This window comes from Balaenoptera acutorostrata, chromosome 16, assembly GCF_949987535.1.
Source record: "Balaenoptera acutorostrata chromosome 16, mBalAcu1.1, whole genome shotgun sequence".
NCBI classification, from domain to species: Eukaryota; Metazoa; Chordata; class Mammalia; order Artiodactyla; family Balaenopteridae; genus Balaenoptera; species Balaenoptera acutorostrata.
Window position 1 is genome coordinate 29,066,239 of NC_080079.1, and position 26,933 is coordinate 29,093,171.

General features: G+C 40.9%; 2 protein-coding genes across 5 annotated transcripts in view; one reads left to right on the forward strand and one right to left on the reverse strand.

Annotated features, from left to right (window-relative positions):
* Window positions 1-26,933, forward strand: part of CPN1 (carboxypeptidase N subunit 1) — a 58,902-nt gene that overhangs the window by 17,111 nt on the left and 14,858 nt on the right. For 2 of the 4 annotated variants that reach the window (XM_007187372.2, XM_007187374.2), the window contains exons 1-5: window positions 5,382-5,819; window positions 16,987-17,186; window positions 22,383-22,538; window positions 25,021-25,203; window positions 26,421-26,532. In XM_007187372.2, coding sequence (XP_007187434.2) covers window positions 5,600-5,819; window positions 16,987-17,186; window positions 22,383-22,538; window positions 25,021-25,203; window positions 26,421-26,532 — 871 coding nt within the window. In that variant the 5' untranslated portion in view covers window positions 5,382-5,599. Of the gene's footprint in view, window positions 1-5,381; window positions 5,820-6,014; window positions 6,075-16,986; window positions 17,187-22,382; window positions 22,539-25,020; window positions 25,204-26,420; window positions 26,533-26,933 lie in introns of those variants that run through there. The other 2 variants (XM_007187373.3, XM_057531104.1) reach the window with 2 other exon arrangements.
* LOC103017954 (male-specific lethal 3 homolog) lies at window positions 481-2,046 on the reverse strand. Its single transcript, XM_057531103.1, has one exon. It carries the CDS (start codon window positions 2,044-2,046, stop codon window positions 481-483), a length of 1,566 nt encoding a protein of 521 aa, XP_057387086.1.

Genomic DNA, 26,933 nt, shown 5'->3' on the forward strand with positions numbered 1-26,933 from the left:
ACTCCCTCTAAAATATTCTGGGACTACTTTTCGGTTTCCAAGCAAAACTAATGTTTTGTTGCTCAGCCTCATCACAAGAATGAAAACGGCTTGCAAAACGATTTTGTTTAATGCTAACAAATAACTAAAAAATGTGGTTATTGCTAACACGTAACTCCGTCTACTGAAACAGCCCAACCTACACACACTTTCGTGAACATTTCACTGTGAACACAGCTGCTCTTTTCTGGCCGTCACAGATGACATGTACCATGGCAAGGGTCACATGTTGGAGGCCGTTCAGGCACCTAGGAAGTAATCCTTAACAGAAATAACTACAGGAGGTAAGCAGCTCAAACAAGTGGGCCCGCCACAGCCCCCCAAGACGGGTATCACATTCACTGTGCCTGTAAGGAAGGCCCACCAACTCCCTAGTTCTTTACTGGGGACCGAGAGCGCAAAGCTAGATAGAGAAGCTGCTCTTCCAGAACCATCAAAACCTTAATAAATCACCCTGGGGTTCTTCGTGCTGTAGTACACCTCACAGGCAGCAACATAGGCAGACTCTGGGAAAAAGTCATCATGGTATTCTGCTAAAAACCTCAGAAAGAGATCAAAGTGCTTCAGTAAAGCCTTCAGATTCTTCTCAGAAAAGGACATCTTTCCAAGGATTTCTGGAAGTTTCACAAACAATTGCAGCAAGTGTTGCACCCCATAAATGTAAGCGGGTGGAGGTGGCTGGTCACCTGGGGGGTAACTGTCGGGTACAGGTTTCCAGGAGAGGACCTCATTTATTTCATTAGTTCCTCTGCCTTCAAAGCCAGCAAACACCGCAATCCCTTCCTTGCTAGGGGTCAGAGGAACAGGTGAGGATGATCTGCTATGAGCAGGTGTCTTCTTTTCCAGGTGCAGGAACAGCTTGGGCATGCTGGCAGATGTGTCCTGCTGCTGGCACTCGGGCTGAGGTGAGGCGCTGCTCTCAGACAGCCTGTCGCAATTGGCAGAGTGGCGTGTGGACCTCCTCAGAGACTGCAAAGCTTCCGGCTCGGCTTTGCACCTTTTGGGGGTGGCTGGTTCGCCTGTGGTTGGCTGACTCTCTGTGGACTGTGGTGTGGATGGATTCAACAAAGGTGGGCTTGGAGAGAACTCCTCCTGGTTCCTATTAGCGTTTGTGGTACTTTCCTTAATAGGAAGAAAAAATTTGGACGAAGTCACCTTTTTATACTGAACTTGTTCATGTGGATAGAGCAAAACCAATGGGAGAGTGTAATCATAGGTTATTCTTAATCCATCCACCATCTCCTTACAAAGGTCAACGTTCTTTTCTGCTGGGATATAATGCACATTCATGTTGGGGTGTGGCATAGCGTGATGGTGATGAGGCCTCTCATTGGCTGAAGAGGCTGTGTTGATAGCAAAATGCTTCATGTACGATTCCAAAATAGTTATGATGTTGGTCTGGCATGGAAGTTTCACTAACCGTTTCCTCCTGTTGATACGGTAACAATCGTCCTCAAGCTTCTTCAGAACTTCAGGGATTTCTATAGCTATTGTTCTTTCTTCCATTTCCTTTTTTGTGTGCCGCTCTGGTTCTTCCTTCACTTCAGTCTTTTCTTCAATATCACTTTCTTCACTTATTTCTTCATCCTTTTCTTCACTACTGTCATCAGAGGAACTGCTTATTAAGTTTTCAACACTTTCATCTTTTTCTTCAGCAGGGAGGCTTTTTAAGACAGAGTCCACACCAGGCAACATGCAGCGCTTCCTCTTTCTTCCTGTGCTTCTCAGGCGAGCTACAGCTTTTCTTGCCAACTTACACTGTAATCTCCAATTTTCATTGGTGTCACGAAGGACATGATCTTCAGCTGCCCATCTATCCCAGCTTCTGTTCCACCCATTCAAATGGATCGGATATTCTGGGATCTTTCTGCCTTTTTTGTCTTTACCAACAATAACATCGACAGTCTTGGCATCGTCCAGCACTCGTGCCTTGGTGGAGTCAGGCTCGAAGCACAACACTTTCTCCCCTGAGTGGAATTTAAATTTCACGCCCTCTCTGGTGCTCATTTGCTCATCGTGGTGGAGGGCGAGGCTCCGGGGTGGGCGGAGCATGTGCCGCATGTGTGTTTTTGAATTATGGTTTTCTCAGGGTATATGCCCAGTAGTGGGATTGCTGGGTCGTATGGTAGTTCTATTTTTAGTTATTTAAGGAACCTGCATACTGTTCTCCATAGTGGCTGTATCAATTTACATTCCCACCAACAGTACAAGAGGGTTCCCTTTTCTCCACACCCTCTCCAGCATTCGTTGTTTGTAGATTTTCTGATGATGCCCATTCCGGGAAGCATATTCTTAGAAAGCTCTGAGAACCGTTCCACCTGTTAGGAGTCTAAGGCACAGTCACATACGTTTTCGAGACAAAGGATTGTACATCAAAATGGCATATTGATATTTTACATAAAGTTCACCAAGGATACATGGTCCACGTAAGCACGTAGAAAGCGAGCAGCAAGTCACCACGACCCCCTACAGAGCTGGGAAAGAACAATATTCTTTTAAGAAGTTACATTGCTAGGAAAAACATTGATCTTCACTGTAGAGCAGGCCCATCTTTGAGGAGCTCTGGTTAATGTGTAATGTGGATGCACACTGCACATGAGGGAGGGAGGGAGGAGGTCCAAACAAACACACAGAGAAAATTGTATGTTTAATTTTTTCTTGTCCTGCCTTAAAATATAAATTTTATTTCATCAGTCCTAGATCAAGGGCTTAATGTGTAACAGCATTAGTGATGTCCTTTCAGCTTTCTCTCTTGATGCCTGCCCTCACCACCTGGGGTGTCAGGATCTCATCAGAAAATTATGGGATTTTAGCAGTGGGTGCAAAATCCTGTGGTTTTTACTCTGTGGTGCTGCTGATTTGGTACTGATCTTGGGCCAACTCTCTAGACCATCTGTGGGCCAGACTGGCCTGGCTATAGTTTGTTCACCCAATATACCCAAGAGTTGATAGCTGTCTTTACTGACAGGTGAGAAAAGCATAGGATTTCCTTGGAAAAGTTTGCTGAAGTGCAGGAGGATGCAAGAGGAAAAGTCAATAATGGGGCTATTCATTCATTCATTCAACAAATGTGCACCCATGCCAGGCTGTGTGCTAGAGGCTGACGATCATCCTGGAGGGCAGGAACAATGCATCAGCAGGGCTGCCCTCTATCCTAACACCTAACACCTAGCACAGTGGATAAGTGCATAACAGGCAAAGTCATAAGATTGCAGATGCAAAGACTGATGGTAACAGCAATTGCAAGGGGACATGAGGAAGACCCAGGGTTTGGAGCTGAGTTAAGCTACCTGGGGAAAGAACATAAGCAAAAGCAGGAAAGCAGGTGATGAGGGCATGCTCAGAAGACAGTAGACACTGCAGCGGGGCTGCACTGGGGTGAGGTCACAATTGGACCTGGTAGGAGTGACTTGAAAACCAGGCAGAAGCATTTGGATTTTACATTCTAGTGCATGAAATTCCACTGAAACTTTGTTTTAAAAAAAAAAAAACTTTATTGGAGTATAATTTACATACCATAAAATTCATCCATTTTAAGTGTGCAATTCAATGATTTCTAGTAAATTTACCAAGTTATGCAACCGTCACCATCACCCAGTTTTAGAACATGTTCATCACTCCAACAAGATCCCTCATGCCCATTTACAGTGAATCTCCTTCCCCACTCCCAGCCCTACTAAGTCACTATTTTACTTTCTGTCTCTGTAAGTTTACTTTTGCAGGACATTTCATATAAATGGAATCATACAATAAGAGGGTTTTCTGTGTTGGCTCCTTTCAGTTAGCATGGCGTTTTTGAAGTCCATCCATGTTGTAGCATGTATTAGTATTTTATTCCTTTTTATTGCTGAATAATGTTCAATTGTATGGATATACCACATTTTATTTATCCATCAGTTGGTGGACACTTGGGTAGTTTCCACTTTTGGCTACTACAAATAATGCCACTATGAATATTCTTGTGTACAAGTCTTTGTTCTCTTGGGTAGGTACCCAGGAGTGGAATTGTTGTGTTGTATGGTAAATTTATAGTTAACTTTTGGGTGGCTGTACTTAATTATTTTTATTTATTTTTTAAAAGCACCTTTATTGACATATAATTTGTATACCATAAAATTCATCTGCTTCCCGTTTACAATTCAATGAATTTTAGTGTATTTACAGAGTTGTACAGTCACCACAATCTAATTTTAGAACACTTCTATCACCCTAAGAAGAAATCTTGTGCCCATTTGTAGTCACTCTGCATTTTCACTCCTAGCCCTAGCCAACCTCTAGTTTACTTTCTGTCTCTATATGTTTGTGTTTTCTAAACATCTCCTATGAATTGGATCATATAATATGTGATATTTTGTGTCTTCTTTCACTGAGCATGATATTTTTAAGATTCATCCATCTTGTACAATGTATCAGTACTTCGTTCCTTTCCATTGTCAAATGATATTTCATTGCATGGATATGCCATATTTTGTTTATCCATTCATTAGTTAATGGATATTTAGATTGTTTCTACTTTTCTATTGTGGATAATACTGCTATGAACATTTACATACTAGTTTTTGTGTGGATATGTGTTTTCATTTCTCTTGGGTAGATACCTAGGAAATTGCTGGATTGTATAGTAAGTATATATTTAAACTTCTAAGAAACTGCAAAACTGTTTTCCAAGGTGGCTGCACCATTTATATTCCCATCGGCAATATATGAGGGTTCTAGTTTCTCCCTATTCTCGACAACACTTGTTATTGTGTCTTTTTGATTAGAGCCATTCTAGTGGATGTGATGTGATATCTCACTGTGGTTTTAAGTTGCATTTCCTTAATGACCAATAGTGTTGAACATCTTTAATGTGCTCATTAGTCATTCATATATCTACTTTAGCTGAATAAAATGTCTATTCAAATCTTTTCCCCACTTTTAAATTGGGTTATTTGTTTTATTACTGGGTTGTAATAGTTCTTGATTTATTCTGGATATATTGTCAGATACATGATTGACAACTGTTTTCTCCCAACCTGGGGCTCACCTTTTCATTTTCTCAATGGTATCTGTTGGAAGATTTTTGAGGAGAAAAGGGACAAAACAGAGCTGTGCTTCAGAAAGATAGGATGTAGAATGGATCAAAAGGACAGAGTGTTCTATTTTAATACCCTTTCCTATATTGTAATATAGGGAACAAGGACAGGCCAAGCTTCTCAAAATTCTCCGGGAATCAAAGGGTTATAAGCAGCTATTTATTGAAGCCTGTTTACAGTCCAGTTAATCAGTAAACCAGAATCAGTGAAACTACCCAATTTGAAGAAGTGCAAAAACCTTTCAAAAGGTTTTCATGGATTAGGAGAGGCAGAGAAATGGGGGAGGGGAGATGAGTGCCTATTCCAGAGCTACATAAATAACTTCTGGCTTTGGAGGGACAGTTCTGAACTTTCTTCCCAGGCACTGTCACACTGGTGTTTACTGGTGGGAAACTAGGAAAAGCTGGTTCTTGGCCCTTGGATTTTGACTGGTTACTGGGAGAAGCGGGGCCCATTTTAGTGAGTCTCTGAAAAAGCCCAGCAAGATGTCAGACCTGGTCTCAATTTTCCTCCAGCTCCTTCTCTTCAAGTTGGTTGCCCCGGTAACCTTTCGCCACCACCGCTATGATGACCTCGTGCGGACGCTGTACAAGGTGCACAATGAATGCCCCCATGTCACGCGGGTTTACAGCATTGGGCGCAGTGTGAAGGGGAGACACCTCTACGTGCTGGAATTCAGCGACTACCCTGGAATCCACGAGCCCTGTAAGCCCTGAGCATGTGTCTTAAAGTGTGTGTGGGCAGGACCTTTCCCTTACAAATCCAGTAATTGGGGTGGTTTCTGGGGAGGTTCCTGGACCCCTCCACCCATAAAGTATCACCACTTCCTCAGCCTGGGCTAAGTATTTCCTTGCTTAGCCTACAAACTGGCCCTGCCTCTGGGGAGCTGCAACCCCATTTCAGGCTCCAGTCTGTTCCTCCTTTTTGGGTTCTGTTTGCTCAAGACCTTAATGGTAAAAGGTGAGTCTTCTTCCCTGCTCCCTTTCCATCCCCCCGCCTTCCCTCCCATTACCCTTCTTTCTTCCTTGCTGTTACTATTCTGCCTTTCCGTATCCAATGCCTCTGGAGAAACAGTTAGCCCTTCTAGTTCTGCCAGAGTTTAGGGATAGCTCTTAGGGGAATGACGGTGTACTCAGAGTATGGGATCCTGGAGAGAGTTTGAGGTTTGGGGTATTCATCTTATTCATTGCATTATTTGTTGTTAGTTTGTTTCTATTATAAAAGCCATCCATGTTTGGATTAAAGTAGAAATTAGATAAGGAAAAAACCTCACCCATAATCGCACCACTCACAGATGACCATCGTTAACATATTGATGTATCTCCTTCCGGACTTTCTTCTATGCATGTTTAAGCCACCTCCCCTTACATACACGTCATTTTTTTAATAAAAATGGAATCATACTATATCTGCTTTTCTCATTTCATAGTCTTTGATGAGTAGCATGTCTGTAAATGTAGATCTACATTATCATTTTTGGCTGCATAATATTCCATGGTTGCAAGTTTGTATTTAACAGTTCATTTATTGATGGGCATTTAAGTTGTTTCTACTTTACTGCTTTACTTACAGCAATTGTGGCATTCAAATACGTCAGTTCCTCCTTCAAACTGTCAACCTCAAGTCTCTTTTCCTCTCCACTTCCTCACCCTTCCTCCAGCCCAAATTCCGTCACAGCCTGCCTAAATGATTGCACCAGGCTCCTGACCATTCTCCTAACACCTAACGGCCACCACTCTCTAAACCTTTCATTTAAGACACAGATGCTAGATGCCCAAATACTGATATAATCCCCTCCCTCCCTTGCTTAAAAACCTTCAGTGGCAACCTCACACCCAGTGGATTCTGTCCATGACAGCTTCAAACTCTTAAGTGGCCAGTTCGGGGGAGGGGGGAGAGGGGGATGGGAGGCTGGCTCAAGGAAGGCTACGTGATTAGGTGACGATAAGGTCCTTGCTTTGAAAATGCACTTGCAGAGCAAACACCCTGCTTTTACTCAGGTCGTGTGTTCATTGTGGAAGCTTGTGGGTGCTAATGGACATTGTAGGCTTAGCCCCCCACTCCATGCCCCTTTCTTGGTGCCCTTTCTACTTTCTAGCATTCGGTGCCTTTCTTGAAGCTTTTCATACTATTGTACCTCACTGATCCCTCTTTTCTCTGATGCCCTATCAACGGTACATCCATTCATTCCTTAATTATTCCACAAGCATTCCTGATGATCTACTCAATGTAAGCACTTTGGTAGACTCTGAATATAGCACAGAGAATAAAACAAAGACTCTGCCCTCAGGGCCTTAATTCTAGCAAGGTAAGACTGGCAATAAATAGGTAACTAAATAAATATATATTATACCAGATGAAAATAAGTGCTATTGAGAAAAAGAAACCAGGAAGGAGAGATAGGGAGTTGTGGACAATTGTGGGTTGAGTGGGGGAGGGGGTGTTGCCTTTTAGGAAAAGCTTCTCCTTCGAGGTGATTTTTGAGTACGTGATTGAGGTGCCGTACTGAGACTGGGAAGGAAAACACTGCACAGGGGGAAGAGCCGGAGCATGCTTGGCATGTGTGAGGAACAGCGTGGAGGCCGCTGTGGTTCCAGGAGAGTGAACCACAGGAAAGCAAGGTCAGAGCAGAGCTGTCGGGGATACCGGGCAGGAGGAGATCACGTGGGGCCTTACAGGTCTCTGCAAAACTTTTGGCTTTTGCTCTGAGTGAAGTGAGAAGCCGCTGGAGGGTTTTAAGCAGAGGAGTGACATGATCTGACTAAAAATTTTAAAAGATCACTCAGAACAAGGGTCAGCAAACTAGAGCCTTGAGGGCCAGCTACCTGTTTCTCTGTTGTTTTTTTTTTTTAATTTTTTCACACACACACACTGTATTTTATTTTTACAAGAGATAAATAGACTGACACCGAACATTGTAAATGGATGACCACAACAAAAGCAACAATGATTGCAATTACCAAACACGAAACACACTCATACTATGTCATAATATTGACATTCAGTCCAGTAATCCTCCACTGTAACAGCTCCTTTACTTTTTTTTTTTTTTAATTTATTTATTTATTTATTTATTTTTGGCTGTGTTGGGTCTTCGTTTCTATGCGAGGGCTTTCTCTAGTTGTGGCAAGTGGGGGCCACTCTTCATCGCGGTGCGCGGGCCTCTCACTATCGTGGCCTCTCTTGTTGCGGAGCATAGGCTCCAGACGCGCAGGCTCAGCAGTTGTGGCTCACGGGCCTAGTTGCTCCGCAGCATGTGGGATCTTCCCAGACCAGGGCCCGAACCCGTGTCTCCTGCATTGGCAGGCAGATTCTCAACCACTGCGCCACCAGGGAAGCCCCAGCTCCTTTACTTTGCAGTGAAAATTGATTTGTATATTCTTTGCCTCTGAGTCCTTGTGGGATTTTTTTTTTTAATTCAAACAAAGTCACAAAAATTATAATCATCCTCATCAGTTCACTCAGTCCCATGTAATTAATTTTTTTTTCATCTTGATCTTTTGTTAGCACTTTTATGATTTCATCAGTTTTTCATCAGAGTTCTGAAAATGTTTTTTCATTCAGTTCAGCAGTACAGTCAGTTACCAGAAACCTGTACTTGTCAGAGTCTTTTCCATGAATTCCTTGAAGATGAAGCCCTTTTATAGGAACATATTTGCAAAAGCATCAGAGTACACCCAGAACTGTCTGTAAATGACAAGACTTAGAAATGACCACGGTTAAAGATTTGATGAAAGTTCATAGTAATGCAATTGACAAGGAAATTTAGTTATTTCTGAGATATACATTTTAAATAAAAATTAGAATTATGACTTATAACATTATACCAGAACATATAAGATTTTTAGAAATTTCATGTAATGTCTGAAACATTTATATTAACATATTTCCATACAAATAACCCAATGAAACTTTAGTATTAATTGTTTTGTTTGTTTGTTTTTTTATACTGCAGGTTCTTATTAGTCATCAGTTTTATACACATCAGTATATACATGTCAATCCCAATCGCCCAATTCAGCACACCACCATCACCACCCCACCGCAGTTTTCCCCCCTTGGTATCCATATGTCTGTTCTCTATGTCTGTGTCTCAACTTCTGCCCTGCAAACCGGCTCATCTGTGCAATTTTTCTAGGTTCCACATACATGCGTTAATATACGATATTTGTTTTTCTCTTTCTGACTTACTTCACTCTGTATGACAGTCTCTAGATCCATCCACTTCTCAACAAATGACTCAATTTCGTTCCTTTTTATGGCTGAGTAATATTCCATTGTATATATGTACCACATCTTCTTTATCCATTCGTCTGTCGATGGACATTTAGGTTGCTTCCATGACCTGGCTATTGTAAATAGTGCTGCAATGAACATTGGGGTGCATGTGTCTTTTTGAATTATGGTTTTCTCTGGGTATACGCCCAGTAGTGGGATTGCTGGATCATATGGTAATTCTATTTTTAGTTTTTTAAGGAACCTCCATACTGTTCTCCATAGTGGCTGTATCAGTTTACATTCCCACCAGCAGTGCAAGAGAGTTCCCTTTTCTCCACACCCTCTCCAGCATTTGTTGTTTGTAGATTTTCTGATGATGCCCATTCTAACTGGTGTGAGGTGATACCTCATTGTAGTTTTGATTTGCATTTCTCTAATAATTAGTGATGCTGAGCAGGTTTTCATGTGCTTCTTGGCCATCTGTATGTCTTCTCTGGAGAAATGTCTATTTAGGTCTTCTGCCCATTTTTGGATCCGGGTGTTTGTTTCTTTAATATTGAGCTGCATGAGCTGTTTATATATTTTGGAGATTAATCCTTTGTCCGTTGATTCGTTTGCAAATATTTTCTCCCATTCTGAGGGTTGTCTTTTCGTCTTGTTTATGGTTTCCTTTGCTGTGCAAAAGCTTTGAAGTTTCATTAGGTCCCATTTGTTTATTTTTGTTTTTATTTCCATTACTCTAAGAGGTGTGTCAAAAAAGATCTTGCTGTGATTTATGTCAAAGAGTGTTCTTCCTATGTTTTTCTCTAAGAGTTTTATAGTGTCCGGTCTTACATTTAGGTCTCTAATCCATTTTGAGTTTATTTTTGTGCATGGTGTTAGGGAGTATTCTAATTTCAGTCTTTTACATGTAGCTGTCCAGTTTTCCTGGCACCATTTATTGAAGAGACTGTCTTTTCTCCATTGTATATCTTTGCCTCCTTTGTCATAGATTAGTTGACCATAGGTGCGTGGGTTTATCTCTGGGCTTTCTATCTTGTTCCATTGATCTGTATTTCTGTTTTTGTGCCAGTACCATATTGTCTTGATTACTGTAGCTTTGTAGTATAGTCTGAAGTCAGGGAGTCTGATTCCTCCAGCTCCATTTTTTTCCCTCAAGACTGCTTTGGCTATTCGGGGTCTTTTGTGTCTCCATACAAATTTTAAGATGATTTGTTTTAGTTCCGTAAAAAATGCCATTGGTAATTTGATAGGGATTGCATTGAATCTGTAGATTGCTTTGGGTAGTATAGTCATTTTCACAATATTGATTCTTCCAATCCAAGAACATGGTATATCTCTCCACCTGTTGGTATCATCTTTAATTTCTTTCATCAGTGTCTTATAGTTTTATGCATACAGGTCTTTTGTCTCGCTAGGTAGGTTTATTCCTAGGTATTTTATTCTTTTTGTTGCAATGGTAAATGGGAGTGTTTCCATAATTTCTCTTTCAGATTTTTCATCATTAGTGTATAGGAATGCAAGAGATTTCTGTGCATTAATTTTGTATCCTGCAACTTTACCAAATTCATTGATTAGCTCTAGTAGTTTTCTAGTGGCATTTGTAGGATTCTCTACGTATAGTAGAGATTTGTAGGATTCTCTACGTATAGTATCATGTCATCTGCAAACAGTTTTACTGTTGCAGTAAAGTGACAGTTTTACTTCTTCTTTTCCAATTTGTATTCCTTTTATTTCTTTTTCTTCTCTGATTGCCGTGGCTAGGACTTCCAAAACTATGTTGAATAATAGCGGTGAGAGTGGACATCCTTGTCTCATTCCTGATCTTAGAGGAAATACTTTCAGTTTTTCACCATTGAGAATGATGTTTGCTGTGGGTTTGTCGTATATGGCCTTTATTATGTTGAGGTAGGTTCCCTCTATGCCCACTTTCTGGAGAGTTTTTATCATAAATTGGTGTTGAATTTTGTCAAAAGCTTTTTCTGCATCTATTGAGATGATCATATGGTTTTTCTTCTTCAATTTGTTAATATGGTGTATCACATTGATTGATTTGCGTATATTGAAGAATCCTTGCATCCCTGGGATAAATCCCACTTGGTCGTGGTGTATGATCCTTTTAATGTGTTTTTGGATTCTGTTTGCTAGTATTTTGTTGAGGATTTTTGCATCTATATTCATCAGTGATATTGGTTAGTAATTTTCTTTTTTTTTTAATTAATTATTTATCTATTTATTTATTTTATTTATTTATGGCTGTGTTGGGTCTTCATTTCTGTGTGAGGGCTTTTCTCTAGTTGTGGCAAGTAGGGGCCACTCTTCATTGCGCTGCGCAGGCCTCTTATTATCGTGGCCTCTCTTGTTGCAGAGCACAGGCTCCAGACGCGCAGGCTCAGTAACTGTGGCTCACGGGCCTAGTTGCTCTGCGGCATGTGGGATCTTCCCAGACCAGGGCTTGAACCCGTGTCCCCTGCATTGGCCGGCAGATTCTCAACCACTGCGCCACCAGGGAAGCCCTGTAATTTTCTTTCTTTTTTTTTTTTTAAATCTTTTATTTATTTATTTATTTTTATATATTTATTTTTGGCTGTGTTGGGTCTTCGTTTCTGTGCGAGGGCTTTCTCTAGTTGCGGCAAACGGGGACCACTCTTCATCGCGGTGCACGTGCCTCTCACTATCGCGGCCTCTCTTGTTGCGGAGCACAGGCTCCAGACGCGCAGGCTCAGTAGGTGTGGCTCACGGGCCCAGTTGCTCCGTGGCATGTGGGATCTTCCCAGACCAGGGCTCGAACCCGTGTCCCCTGCATTAGCAGGCAGATTCTCAACCACTGCGCCACCAGGGAAGCCCTGTAATTTTCCTTTTTGGAGTATCTTTGTCTGGTTTTGGTATCAGGGTGATGGTGGCCTCATAGAATGAGTTTGGGAGTGTTCCTTCCTCTGCAATTTTTTGGAAGAGTTTGAGAAGGATGGGTGTTAGCTATTCTCTAAATGTTTGCTAGAATTCACCTGTGAAGCCATCTGGTCCTGGACTTTTGTTTTTTGCAAGATTTTTAATCACAGTTTCAATTTCATTACTTGTGATTGGTCTGTTCATATTTTCTGTTTCTTCCTGGTTCAGTCTTGGAAGGTTATACCTTTCTAAGAATTTGTCCATTTCTTCCAGGTTGTCCATTTTATTGGCATAGAGTTGCTTGTAGTAGTCTCTTAGGATGCTTTGTATTTCTGCGGTGTCTGTTGTAACTTCTCCTTTTTCATTTCTGATTTTATTGATTTGAGTCCTCTCCCTCTTTTTCTTGACGAGTCTGGCTAATGGCTTATCAATTTTGTTTATCTTCTCAAAGAACCAGCTTTTAGTTTTATTGATCTTTGCTATTGTTTTCTTAGTTTCTATTTCATTTATTTCTGCTCTGATTTTTATGATTTCTTTCCTTGTGCTAACTTTGGGTTTTGTTTGTTCTTCTTTCTGTAGTTCCTTTAGGTGTAAGGTTAGATTGTTTACTTGAGATTTTTCTTGTTTCTTGAGGTAGGCTTGTATAGCTATAAACTTCCCTCTTAGAACTGCTTTTGCTGCATCCCATAGGTTTTGGATCATCGTGCTTTCATTGTCATTTGTCTCTAGGTATTTTTTGATTTCCTCTTTGAGTTCTTCAGTGATCTCTTGGTTATTTAGTAACGTATTGTTTAGCCTCCATGTGTTTGTGTTTTTTACGTTTTTTTCCTATAATTCATTTCTAATCTCATAACGTTGTGGTCAGAAAAGATGCCTGATATGATTTCAATTTTCTTAAATTTACTGAGGCTTGATTTGTGACCCAAGATGTGATCTATCCTGGAGAATGTTCCATGCGCACTTGAGAGGAAAGTGTAATCTGCTGTTTTTGGATGGAATGTCCTATAAATATCAATTAAATCTATCTGGTCTATTGTGTCATTTAAAGCTTCTGTTTCCTATTAATTTTCTGTCTGGATGATCTGTCCATTGGTGTGAGTGAGGTGTTAAAGACTCCCACTATTATTGTGTTACTGTCGATTTCCTCTTTTAGAGCTGTTAGCAGTTGCTTTATGTATTGAGGTGCTCCTATGTTGGGTGCATATATATTTATAATTGTTATATCTTCTTGGATTGATCCCTTGATCATTATGTAGTGTCCTTCCTTATCTCTTGTAACATTCTTTATTTTAAAGTCTATTTTATCTGATATGAGTATAGCTACTCCAGCTTTCTTTTGATTTCCATTTGCATGGAATATCTCTTTCCATCCCCTCACTTTCAGTCTGTATGTGTCCCTAGGTCTGAAGTGGGTCTCTTGTAGACAGCATATATATGGGTCTTGTTTTTGTATCCATTCAGCCAGTCTATGTCTTTTGGTTGGGGCATTTAATCCATTCACATTTAAGGTAATTATCGATATGTATGTTCCTATGACCATTTTCTTAATTGTTTTGGGTTTGTTTTTGTAGGTCCTTTTCTTCTCTTGTGTTTCCCACTTAGAGAAGTTCCTTTAGCATTTGTTGTAGAGCTGGTTTGGTGGTGCTGAATTCTCTTAGCTTTTGCTTGTCTGTAAAGCTTTTGATTTCTCCATCGAATCTGAATGAGATCCTTGCCGGGTAGAGTAATCTTGGTTGTAGGTTCTTCCCTTTCATCACTTTAAGTATATCATGCCACTCCCTTCTGGCTTGCAGAGTTTCTGCTGAGAAATCAGCTGTTAACCTTATGGGAGTTCCCTTGTATGTTATTTGTCGTTTTTCCCTTGCTGCTTTCAGTAATTTTTCTTTGTCTTTAATTTTTGCCACTTTGATTACTATGTGTCTCGGCGTGTTTCTCCTTGGGTTTATTCTGTATGGGACTCTCTGCGCTTCCTGGACTTGGGTGGCTATTTCCTTTCCCATGTTAGGGAAGTTTTCGACTATAATCTCTTCAAATATTTTCTCTGGTCCTTTCTCTCTCTCTTCTCCTTCTGGGACCCCTATAATGCGAATGTTGTTGCGTTTAATGTTGTCCCAGAGGTCTCTTAGGCTGTCTTCATTTCTTTTCATTCTTTTTTCTTTAGTCTGTTCTGCAGCAGTGAATTCCACCATTCTGTCTTCCAGGTCACTTATCCGTTCTTCTGCCTCAGTTATTCTGCTATTGATTCCTTCTAGTGTAGTTTTCATTTCAGTTATTGTATTGGTCATCTCTGTTTGTTTGTTCTTTAATTCTTCTAGGTCTTTGTAAATCATTTCTTGCATCTTCTCGATCTTTGCCTCCATTCTTATTCCGAGGTCCTGGATCATCTTCACTATCATTATTCTGAATTCTTTTTCTGGAAGGTTGCCTATCTCCACTTCATTTAGTTGTTTTTCTGGGGTTTTATCCTGTTCCTTCATCTGATATATAGCCCTCTGCCTTTTCATCTTGTCTATCTTTCTGTGAATGTGGTTTTTGTTCCACAGGCTGCAGGATTATAGTTTTTCTTGCTTCTGCTGTCTGCTCTCTGGTAGTTGAGGCTATCTAAGAGGCTTGATGGGAGGCTCTGGTGGTGGGTCCCAGCTACCTGTTTTGGTAAATAAAGTTTCACTGAAACACAGTCACACCCATTTGTTTTTGTATCATCTATGTCTGCTTTCACTGGAAGCATTGAGTAGCTGCAGTGAAGACAATATAGCCCAGGAAGCCCAAAGGATTTACTATCTGGTCCCTTACAGGAAACGTTTGCTAAACACTGACTCAGGAGAATAGACTTGCATGGCTGGGCAGATGCAAGGAGTTCAAGTAGGAGATTTATTGTAGTAATCCACACTTGCAATTGTGGGACCTTGAACCAAAATGATGACAGTGGTTGTTAGGAGAAGTGGTTGTATTGTATTCTGGATATACGGAAAGTAGAGACAAAAGAATTTTATATTGAATACCTCCTACGAGGAAGGCACTATGGTAGGTTCTACAGGGCAGTCGTTCCCAAACTTATGGATTTCACACACACACACAAATATATATATATGGGAGATCAGAGGGGACTAAAATAGATTTTCCAAATTTTATTTTACTGAACAAGGATGTTGAAGACTACTACCTGCCATCTGCTATCCCCATCCTTTCGTAAAATAAAGGATAACTTAACACCAAGAAAAGTAAGAAAGACGTGATAAGATTAAAGAAATACACTAAGATTAAAGAATGTACATGATAGAAAATCCACCACACAGTCCTTATGTGTTATAGACATTCCTTTGGGAAAGACTGTTGTAGCAGGTAAATAACAATGGATTGTATCCTAAAGAAAGTTTAAAATGGCATACATTGCAAGGGCCAGGTCCAGTAAGGAAAATAGGACATGTGCAAAATTAGCCAAAACTCAGAGTAGAAGGTGGTATCATAAAAGGGAAGTTTAATAGCAAGTTCACTCCCAGCAAGGAGAATCCAAGATGGCTTCACAGAGTAAGGAGCATTTGAGCCTAGATGGATGGTGAGGAGGGCATGGAAATGTGAAGATGAAGAGACACAGAATCAGAAAAGGCATGAAGGCAAGAGAGTGCTGGGTGGGGGCTTCCCTGGTGGTGCAGTGGTTAAGAACCTGCCTGCCAATGCAGGGGACACGAGTTCGAGCCATGATCTGGAAAGATCCCACATGCTGCCGAGCAACCAAGCCCATGCGCCACGACTACTGAGCCTGTACTCTAGAGCCCACGAGCCACAACTACTGAGCCCACGTGCCACAACTACTGAAGCCTGCGCGCCTAGAGGCTGTGCTTCGCAACAAGAGAAGCCACCGCAATGAGAAGCCCGCTCACCACAAAGAAGAGTAGCCCCTGCTCGCCACAACTAGACAAAGCCCACGCATAGCAACGAAGACCCAATGCAGCCAAAAATAAATAAATAAAATAAATAATTAAAAAAAAAAAAGAGTGCTGTGTGGAAGGGAAATCACTTGGCAAGGGCTTTCTCCTTCCTTTTAAAACAGGGCAAGAATGATTTTTTTAAAGTGGTTCTAGAGGCTCCTCTCATGACCGCTCAGTTCTAACTTCAATTGAACAGTTAGCATAGCCAAAGAAAAGACTAAGGAATGAGACATACATAGACTCCTTCCTACTCTGTGCCTCAAGACACAGCATTCTCAGATATGAAGGGGAGTTTTAACCTGAGTACCAAGAAAATTAAATTTTCAACTGGTGCAATTAGGAATTGTTATGCTATAACCTGGAGGACTTTAGGCCAGCAAATCTTGGAAAAGCACTACCCTTATCCTGAAAAGATTTGTCTCTGAGAAGCATTAAGCTACCTCAGTGCCACCTGGACTTTGACCTCCATTATTAATCTGCCAGGTGACCTCAGACAAGTTACTTAACCTCTTCCATACCCAGTACCCTCATCCTGAGGCTAATAATGCCTACTTTACAGGTTTTCTGTGAAGATTAACAATAACATAAATGCCTAGTACACAGCAGGGTTTTAATAAATAGTAGACATTATTATCCGTGCATGAATTTTTGTAGCATTTGTAGTTGCAGTTTGTTCAAAGGGGGCACAGGGATTATTGGAAAAGACCTAACAGAAGCATGAGGTTTTCTTTCATTCATTACTGAAAAAGAGGGGAAACGTCCCTTTGCATGGTTAGGAATTAACTACACTCGTAAGCTTTCCCCATCTTCTTTATGTGTGTTTCTCTCACTTGCAGTGGAACCGGAAGTCAAGTATGTGGGGAACATGCACGGCAACGAGGTGCTGGGCCGCGAGCTGCTGCTGCAGCTGTCGGAGTTTCTGTGCGAGGAGTTCCGCAACAGGAACCAGCGCATCGTCAGGCTGGTGGAGGGCACGCGCATTCACATCCTGCCGTCCATGAACCCCGACGGCTACGAGGTGGCCGCAGCCGCCCAGGTACCGAGCCCCAGGGGGAGGCCCTAAGGAGAGCAGAGCTGTCCTAGGGAGTAAGGAAAAACCGGGAGACCAGAGGTGTCCTCTCTGTCCCACTGTAAATGCCACGATGTGATAGAGGAAAAGCTGGAGAAATAGACTGAAGTGTGAAGATGGGTTCAGCACTGTAGCACCCTATGCAATGAATGGGGGTTCTCTCTGAGTCTCAGTTCCCTCCCTCCCCCGCCTTTCCAGCTGAGTTCTCCATTTCATTGTGAGGATGAGTGAAGCAGTATCAGCGACAACATTTTATCAACTGGAAGGTACTGAACAGGTGTGAAGGGATATTGCAAAACGGCCCTTCTTCCCTGAACTTTTAGCTTCCAACCCTAAATCCTCTTCTTCCCACACTACACTTACATTTGCATTTGGGGGGAAAAGAGAAAGAATGAGCTTTTCTCAGAATTGTGGGGTGGCGGGTTAGTCCTGTTATAGATTCTTCATACTTTATTCCATCTCTGTATGGCTTTTTTCCTCTACTAGTATAGTACTCAGCCTTTGAATTCTTTATTTTAGAGTTACATTGTTCAGGGGACAAATAAAAAAAAGTGTTTATGGGCTTTATTTCCTAACATAAATTCGAAATATCAGTGTGCCTAACTTTAAGTCAGTGATTCTTTTGTGGCTGTGCATCAGAATTGTAGGTGAAGATTTTTGAGATACAGGTTCTCAGGTCCTCTCCCCACCCCAAATCTACTGAATGAGAATTTTCAATGGGTGAGGGCAGGCATCTGCCTTACACAATGGATATGTTCCTTTAAAAGCTGTATTTAAACCTGGTTTGTTTGGGTTTGTTTGTTTTTTTGGAGGGGGGTGTAAATGAAAGATTCTTTTTTTTCCATTTAAAAATATGTTTATTGGGGGTAGTCTTAAAATGTTTTTTATGTTTAAGACTAGACTGCACTACTTTACTTTTTTTTTTTAATTTTGCTTTTATTGTGGTAAGAGCACCTAAGATGAGATCTACCCTCTTAACAAAATTTTAAGTGTACAATACACTATTGTTGATTATAGGTAAAAGGTCGTACAGCTGATCTCCAGAACTTATCTATCCTGTTCAACCAAACCTTTATATCCCTTCATTAGTAACTTCCCATTTCCCCCTCCTCCCAGCCCTTGGCAATGACCTTCCACTCTCCGATTCCATGAATCTGACCACTCTGTCCCATACAAGTGGAACCACTCAGTATCTCTCCTTGAATGGCCCATCCTGGTTTAAGCCTACTAGAGGACAGGGCTGAGGGGTGAGGAGAAGCAGGGAGGGTAATGGAGCCAAGATGTTGAGGCAAACACAAATTTGACCCTTGCAATCTTACAACCTCCTGCTGACATGACTCAACAAATGAAAAAAAAAAAACTTTGTCCCCTCCCCCGCTGCCCCCAACTGGAAATCAGAGAGATGGACATGAACATGCCTCGAGACTTGAGTTTCCAAAAGAACAGGACAATTTGAGAGTGCTGTAGGGGTGAACCCAACCTGGCCACTTTCCTTCTAGTGGCCCTTCCCTGTATTGCAGTGGGGAGACTGGAGAAGCCCCTCAGACCTGCCCACATCTTTTGTGCAGTGAAGTGGGGGTGGGAAGAGGTGGAGAAAACCCCTGCCAAATCCTAGAGCTGTCTCTGGGGAGCCAGTCACCTCTGCTCACCTGCTATGTACTTGTTCAAAGGGAGCAGATCTTGAACCTGAACCCAAGAGAGGACCCATTGGGTTCTCAGATTCCCAGAGCTATGTGCCGTACCCAGAGGAAACCTGTCTGCATGGCTACACAGGGAAGACCTGCCTGGCCACCTAAATTTAAAGGCACCTGTAGGTAAGGTAGAATAATATGGCTCCACCTCCCAAAGATAGTCAAGTCCTAATCCCTGGAACCTGTGAATATATAATGTTACATGGCAAAGGGAATTAAGGTTACAGACAAAATTAAAGTTGTTAATCAAGTGACCTTAAAATACCCTGGATTATTGGGTGGGCCTAGTGTGACCAATCACAAGGGTCCTTTAAATGTGGAAGAGGAAGGCAGAAGGTCACAGGCAAAGAGAGATTTGAAGATGTTCTAGGGAAACAGATTCCCCTAGAGACTTCAGAAGGAACACAGCCCTGCTGACACCTTTAGGTCTCGTGAGACCCATTTCAGTCTTCTGACGTCCAAAACTGTGAGATCATAAGTTTGTGCAAGGTTAAGCCCTAAGGTTGTGGCAATTTGTTACAGCAGTGATAGGAAGCTAATAACTGAACCCTGTTTATGGGAACTTCTGTTAAAGGAAGTCCTTACTGCCAGCTTAACTAATGACCCGGTGTGAGTAGTAAGTCAGCTGATAGGTAAATTAGCATAACTGTTAATATGGACAGTTATGAGTTAACGCTGACATAAATCAGCAAGCAATGAAAACCCCTGGAAGCATAATGAAAATTATTATCTCGTAGAAGTGAACAATCAAACTCCAAATAGAAAAATCATATAAATGTTTTCCACTGGAACAGTATTGATGTAGGAGACTTAAGAGAATGTCAAAAAATATGTTTTCAATGAGATCTAAGAATAAAATGTGAGCACGATGCCACGAAAATAGAGAAATCTGAGAACAATAAAGAGTTCTTAGAAAAATACGAGAGTAGTAGTACATTTGTGAGTTTTTAGCCTCCTAGTCCATGCATTCACCCTACTTCCAGTAATGGCCACCAATTTGGGCTCTCCCCTCTCAGTCCACAGGGCTCCAGTGGACACTATTCTCCTTCTCCAAAGCCAAACAAAACACCAAATAGAATTTCAGTTTTGCAAGAGCCTGTGAACTTATCTCTATTCTACTGCTTTATATATTTTAATTATTTATGTAAATATCTATCTCCCCATATATACCATGAATTCCTGGAAAGCTAGCATAATGTCTCATGATCTCTTTCCCTAGTGTCTTTCAGGGGACTTTGAATAGAGATAGACCTAAATAGATATGGATTGATTAAATGGATGGATGAATGAATGAATACATGACCAAATAAAAGCTGAAATATGAAGTGTGAGCAGAGAGGTTAAGGGATCCACGAAGTTGATATTGCTCAGAAAAAAGATAATCAAGGATCCTAAGTAAAAATAAATAAATAAAGGAGGGGATGGTTTCCACTTTGGAAAACAGTTTAGCAGTTTCTGAAAAAGTTAAATATGGACTTACTTTATGATCCAGCAGTTCTACTACTAGATATTAGAAATGAAAACATGTGTCCACACACAGACTTATACACAAATGTTTGCAGCAGCATTATCCACAATAGCCAAAAAGTGGAAACAAACCAAATGTCCATGTACTGGGTTTAATAGTATCCCCTCTGCCCCCTCCAATTCATGTCTACCTGGAACCTATGAATATGACCTTGTTTGGAAATAGGGTCTTTGCATATGTAATCAAGTTAAAGTGAAGTCATACTGGATTAGGGGACCTAAGTCAAATATAACCGGTGTCCTTATAAGAAGATAGCAATTTGTACTCAGAGACACAGACATACAGGGGAGAAGACTATGTGAAGATAGAAGTAGAAGTTGGAGTGAGGCATCTACAAGCTAAGGGACTCCAAGGACTGTCAGCAACCACCAGAAGCTAGAAGAGTCAAAGAAGGATCCTCCTCTAAAGCCTTTAGAGAGCATGACCCTGCTTGATTTCAGACTTCTAGCCTCCAGAACTGTGAGAGAATACATTTCTGATGTTATAAGCCACCTAGTTTGTGGTAATTTGTTACAGCAGTCCCAGGAAACAAATACAGTCTATTAACTGGTGAATGGATAAACACAATGTGATAAATCCATATAATGGAATTATTCAGAAATAAAAGGGAATGAAGTCCTGATACATGCTACAACATGCAGGAAACTCAAAAACATTTTGCCCAGTGAAAAAAGCCAAACATATAATATATGATCCCACTTACTGAAATGTCCAGAAAAGGCAAATCCATAGAGACAGAAAGTGATTACCTAGGGGTGGAGTAAAAATGAGGAGTGACTGTAAATGGGCATGAGGTTTCTTTTCAGGGTGATAGAAGTATTCTTAAATTGGGGTAAAAGTTGCACAGTTCTGTAAGCATACTAAAATTCTTTGAATTGTACACTTGAAATGGATGAATGTTGTGGTATGTAAGCTATATATATCAATAAAACCGTTTTTAAAAAATAGGGGTTCTCACCCTCCTACACTGTTGGTGGGAATGTAAACTGGTGCAGCCACTATGGAAAACAGTATGGAGGTTCCTTAAAAAACTAAAAATAGAGCCACCATATGATCCAGCGATCCCACTCCTGGGCATATATCTGGAAAAGATGAAAACTCTAATTTGAAAAGATACATGCACCCAAGTGTTCATAGCAGCACTATTTACAATAGCCAAGACATGGAAACAACCAAAGTGCCCATCGACAGACAATTGGTTTAAGAAGATATGGTATAAATATCCAATGGAATATTACTCAGCCATAAAAAGAATGAAATGTTGCCTTTTGCAGGAACATGGATGGACCTAGAGATTATCATACTAAGTGAAGTAAGTCAGACAGAGAAAGACAAATACTATAAGTGATAAGTGATATCACTTATATGTGGAATCTAAAATAATATACAATTGAATCTTTATATAAAACAGAAACAGACTCAGACACAGAAGACAAACTTATAGTTACCAAAGGGGAAAGGGATGGGGGAGGGATAAATTAGGAGTATGGGATTAACAGATACAAACTACTATACATAAAATAGATATGCAACAGGATTTACTGTATAGCACGGGGAACTGTAGTCAATATCTTGTAATAACCTATAATGGAAAATAATCTGAAAAAAATACATATATAACTGAAAAAATTATACTTTCTCGCTGCAAATACCTCTGTCATTCTGATTAAATAGACATAAACAATTTTTTTAAAATAGGGGTTCCCATTATCCTGAAACACCCTCCTTTTGTAAGAGCTTCTCCTGGGATCTCTACCTCCAGCATGTGGTTTATAGGGAAACTTGAACCATGCCACTGAGACTTTGGATGAGTTAAAGGAGAAAATGCTACATTGTTTAATAGATCGAGCTAATGTGTAAAAAAAAAAAAAAACTATACAGTGTTCTTCAAATAGAGCATTCAGTCTGAAACCTTCATCTTTCATTTCTTCCTTTTCCCACTAGGACAGAGACATTTCTGGGTATCTGGTTGGCAGGAACAATGCAAACGGAGTGGACCTGAACCGCAACTTCCCTGATCTCAATACCTACATCTACTACAATGAGAAGAATGGAGGCCCCAACCACCACTTGCCCCTTCCAGACAACTGGAAAAATCAGGTATAAGACAAAATTTGCAAGCAGAAGCAGGTAAATCAGCATCTGGAATTTCTTCCCTGAATCTTCACATAAACTAAATATGCAATAATAAAGCATCAACCCAATTCTGTTCTAGTCTGTCCAGAGCAATGCTAACTATAACATATGCCTCTTTGTATTTTTTCCCTCCCTGAGAATAGAGCCCTTCACTGAGCACATGATATTTGATGTTAGTGGTGAGAGTGGCAAAGGAGGTGAAAGTGGTATCATACCGCTGCACAGCAGTTTATAATTCTATAGAATTCTTTCTCAGCTAGCGTTTCAGTTGATCATCGTTAACACTCTGGTAAATGCATCAAGCAGTGTTATCCATCCCCGTTTTACAGATAACACTTATAGAAAAAATAATTTAAACTCACACAGCTAGTAATTGGTAGACTCAAGATTAAAACCCAGGTCTTCTGACTCCTCATCCAACATTCTTTCTACTGCACTATACTGTCGACAGAGAACTGTAGCATTCTAAAGAGAAATCTCTCTTGCATGTGATGAACTGTACGCTTATCAACAATTAGCTAGAGAAAGAGGTTCAGGGAGTCTCACCCTCAGAAGAGAAGTTTTTCTTCTTCTCTTTCTGTATGACCCTTGACTACTTTACCATACTCTCATTTCCCTTGCTTTCTCAATCAAAGGATCCCATTTGATGCTCCCAGACCTCTTGCCCCTTGGTAATGCGAATGGTTTCAGCCTGATGGTCGTCCTGTTCCTGGGAATGACTCTTGTCATCCTTGGAGCATCACCACCACCCTGTTTCTTACACCGTATGGGCTAGTTCTAAACATTCTCTGTGAATATCTAAACTTAAGAGACTGGGGAGAGAAAATTAAAGCAGGTGGAAGGCTTTATATTGGGAGTTTCTAGATGGAATATTATCAGTTTTTTTCCCCTTGGAATTGAAGCAAAAGTCATGCCGACATGTTTAGATTTTGGATAGCAGCTATGCTCTTGGCTCAAGCAAATAATACATCAAAAATAACTTTGCACTCGTTGACATATCCAGCCAGAAGGATGTTCTGATTGATTAAACTTGTCTACATAAAATAAGGTAATTGAGCCAGTAACAATTAGACTCCCACTGGCTCCTCTGTCTGCATCTTAGAAGGAAAAAAGACAATGAGAAGTCCCTCTTGCTCTTGATGGGCCAGGAACAGTGAGAGGCTGGCCTCCTTCTGATGGATGGAGGGTTAGGACATGGAGAAAGGACTGCTTTAAAGAATCTGAGCCCTGGTCACAGAGCTGGACCAGTGCCTTTGGGATTATATCCATTCTGATTGGGTGAGACTCAACATTATTCATTCAGTCTCCCTTGGAATAGAAAAGATGGGGGCCTTCACAACTGACCCTTGGTCCAGGACGAGCCGTTAACACATTAACACCACATAACCTCTAAGCACATCCATCTTGAGGGGAGGAAAAACAGTGAAGACTGTAAATTATTTACTTACAAGTCCAGTAGATTCAAGGCTTTCTTTAGAATACTGTCACTCACTAGCAATATAATCTGCAATAGAAATCTGCAGTAGAATGGGTGGAATCTCACTACTTAGCCAAGACTGGCCCATATTACAGTATGTCTAATTCATGAAATTTGGGTATGACCACAGGAGAACATTCCACATGTCAACAACACAGCAGATGTGTTGGGGGAAGGAGGAGGTTGAAAACCATTGCTGTAAACCAGCAATTTTCAGATATATTTACTAGAACCCTAAATTTCTACAGAGGAGCTCCAGAAGCTACTGGAACAGTGGGTAAATTGGAGGACCCTTTCTTTGTTGCCAGAGAGAGGCCAAACTGGGACTCTGCACTCTCCAATTCATGTTACCCCTCTTCAAACTGCTCTTTTTCTCCCTCTCTCTCTCTCTTTGTTTTTTTTTTTTTTGGATAGACTTCATTTTTGAGCAGTTTTACATTCACAGCAAAATTGAGTGGAAAGTACAGAATATTACCATATATTCCCTGCTTCCCATTATCAACATCTCCCACCAGAGTGGTACATTTATTACAATGATGAACCTGCATTGACTTGTCATCATCACCCAAAAGTCCATAGTTTACATTAGGGTTCACTCTTCATGTTGTATATTCTGTGGGTTTTCACAAATGTATCATGACATGTATCTATTTTGCATCATGCACAATAGTTTCACTGCCCTAGATGACCTCTTTTTAGCTATTGAATACTGGGTTTCCATATGAGATTTCATTTTAAACAAGTGTTCCATTCACTTCATTTGTTAAACTATCAGGCAAAAGATCAAAATTTCCCCATCTGCACTTCTCATATCTGGCAGGATTCTCTTTGCTTTATTCAGACATGCCATCCTCTCAGGCCACTTCCTGTCAGACATGCCATCCTCTCAGGCCACAACCCGACAAACTCATGTAAACAGCCATCTGGCTTCAGTTGCAGCTTCACCGCCAAGCTCTCATCTCTCCTCAGGTGGAACCCGAGACCCAGGCAGTGATCCAGTGGATCCGCTCCCTCAACTTTGTCCTTTCAGCCAATCTCCATGGAGGAGCAGTGGTGGCCAATTACCCATATGACAAGTCCCTTGAGCACCGGGTCCGAGGTTTCCGCCGCACTGCCAATACCCCCACGCCTGATGACACACTTTTCCAGAAGGTATGCAGAATGGCTGCCTGTCCAGCCAGAGGAACTTGGGGCTTAGGAGAGTGACTGAGGTCAAATCAGTAACACAGGACCCGGTTAGGAATGAACGAACAGAAAATGATTGAAAACACCTCCTGCTCGTTAAGAGCTTACAATCTAGTATATTAAATTTTGTTTTGAATGATAAGCCATAAATTCATGAAAAAGTAAATAAATAGGAAAGCTTTTTACAGTACAGTTACCAAAATGTAAAAAACTACTTAAGCTAATGACAAGCAAGAAATATGCCAAAAGCCTAATAGTGCTGGTGGTAAGCTAGAGCATTAAATGTGAATTTGGGGGCTCTAATTTACGGTTTTATGGTAATATGGCTATATTAATGAAAAATAGACCATGCACATGAAAAAGGTTTACATAATAGTTCAAAACAGCAATAGAATAAAATTAACAGATTAGTTATTTTATAGTTAATATTATTAATACTATATAATTAATATAATGATAACATTACTTAGTATCTCAATTTTTTTCTTTTTTGGGGCTGTACCTCGTGGCTTTCAGGATCTTAGTTCCCCGACCAGGGACCGAACCTGGGCCCCAGCATTGAAAGTGTGGAGTCCTAACCACTGGACCGCCAGGGAATTCCCCTATAATGATAACATTATTAATTCAACAGTTAATGAATTACATAGAGAATAACACTAGTTGTTGCTTTGCAAAGCAAGTATATTATTCCATTTTCTTCTCTAGTAATCTCATTTTGTCCACTGTTATAAAATAGTAATGAAAGAGAATTATAGAGATTTTGAATATATTCCTCTCTTTCCAACACACATCTCTCACCCCCAATACATAATTCTTTTTGTCACGAAGGCCTATCTTTCTTGCTTCTTGATTTCTCTTATAAAACTCGGCTGGAAAATGAGGTACACCTCATTGAGGTACACCTAGAAGAGAGCTTATACATTATCGAGTGCTACCCCTCACTTTGCACTTGAAGAAATTTAGGCCCAGTATAGTGGGAAAATCAGAAGATAGGTCTCCTAACTCTAGTCCACTCCACGCACACACACCCCATCTCTCTATTCCTTCTAGTATTTTCTTTCGCTAAAGCAAATAATCAGTTGTTACACCTAGTGGGTTTCTTGGCCTCACCCTGCTTCTGAGTATGAGCATTGCCACATGAGTTGGGGATACTCAAGGTCATTTTCCACCTGCTTTACCTGTAGCTGGCCAAGGTCTACTCCTATGCACATGGATGGATGCACCAAGGTTGGAACTGTGGGGATTACTTCCCAGATGGCATCACCAATGGGGCTTCCTGGTATTCTCTCAGCAAGGGTAAGAAGAGTGCTAGGCACAAGAGTGCTGTAAGCTGAAGTAGAATGGGGTTCGTTTCTCCTTTTAAACTATCATTCTTTTTCACAGAGAAATGACAGGAATGCTATTTTGCACTCAAGTAGAGATCTGAAAAATGGGAAGTCTTAAGTTGGCATTTAACATCATCTTGTGATTCTTAAAATTGAGGTCGGGACACCTTGTGGTCCTTTAAAACTGGTGGTTTACATAGTGGATTGGGGCATAGGAAGGGAATAATGCAGTCAAGTGGTTAAGAGCGTGGGTTCTAAGGGTACACTGGGCCGAAACCAGGCTTGCCCATTCACCATTTATGTGGCTTCAGGCTAATTACTTAACTTCTCTGTGCTTCAGTTTCCTCATCTGTACTTTAAGAATAACACTAC

Excerpts from the sequence above, each read along its gene's own strand:
- LOC103017954 (XM_057531103.1), bottom strand. The coding sequence starts at position 2,046 with ATGAGCACCAGAGAGGGCGTGAAATTTAAATTCCACTCAGGGGAGAAA.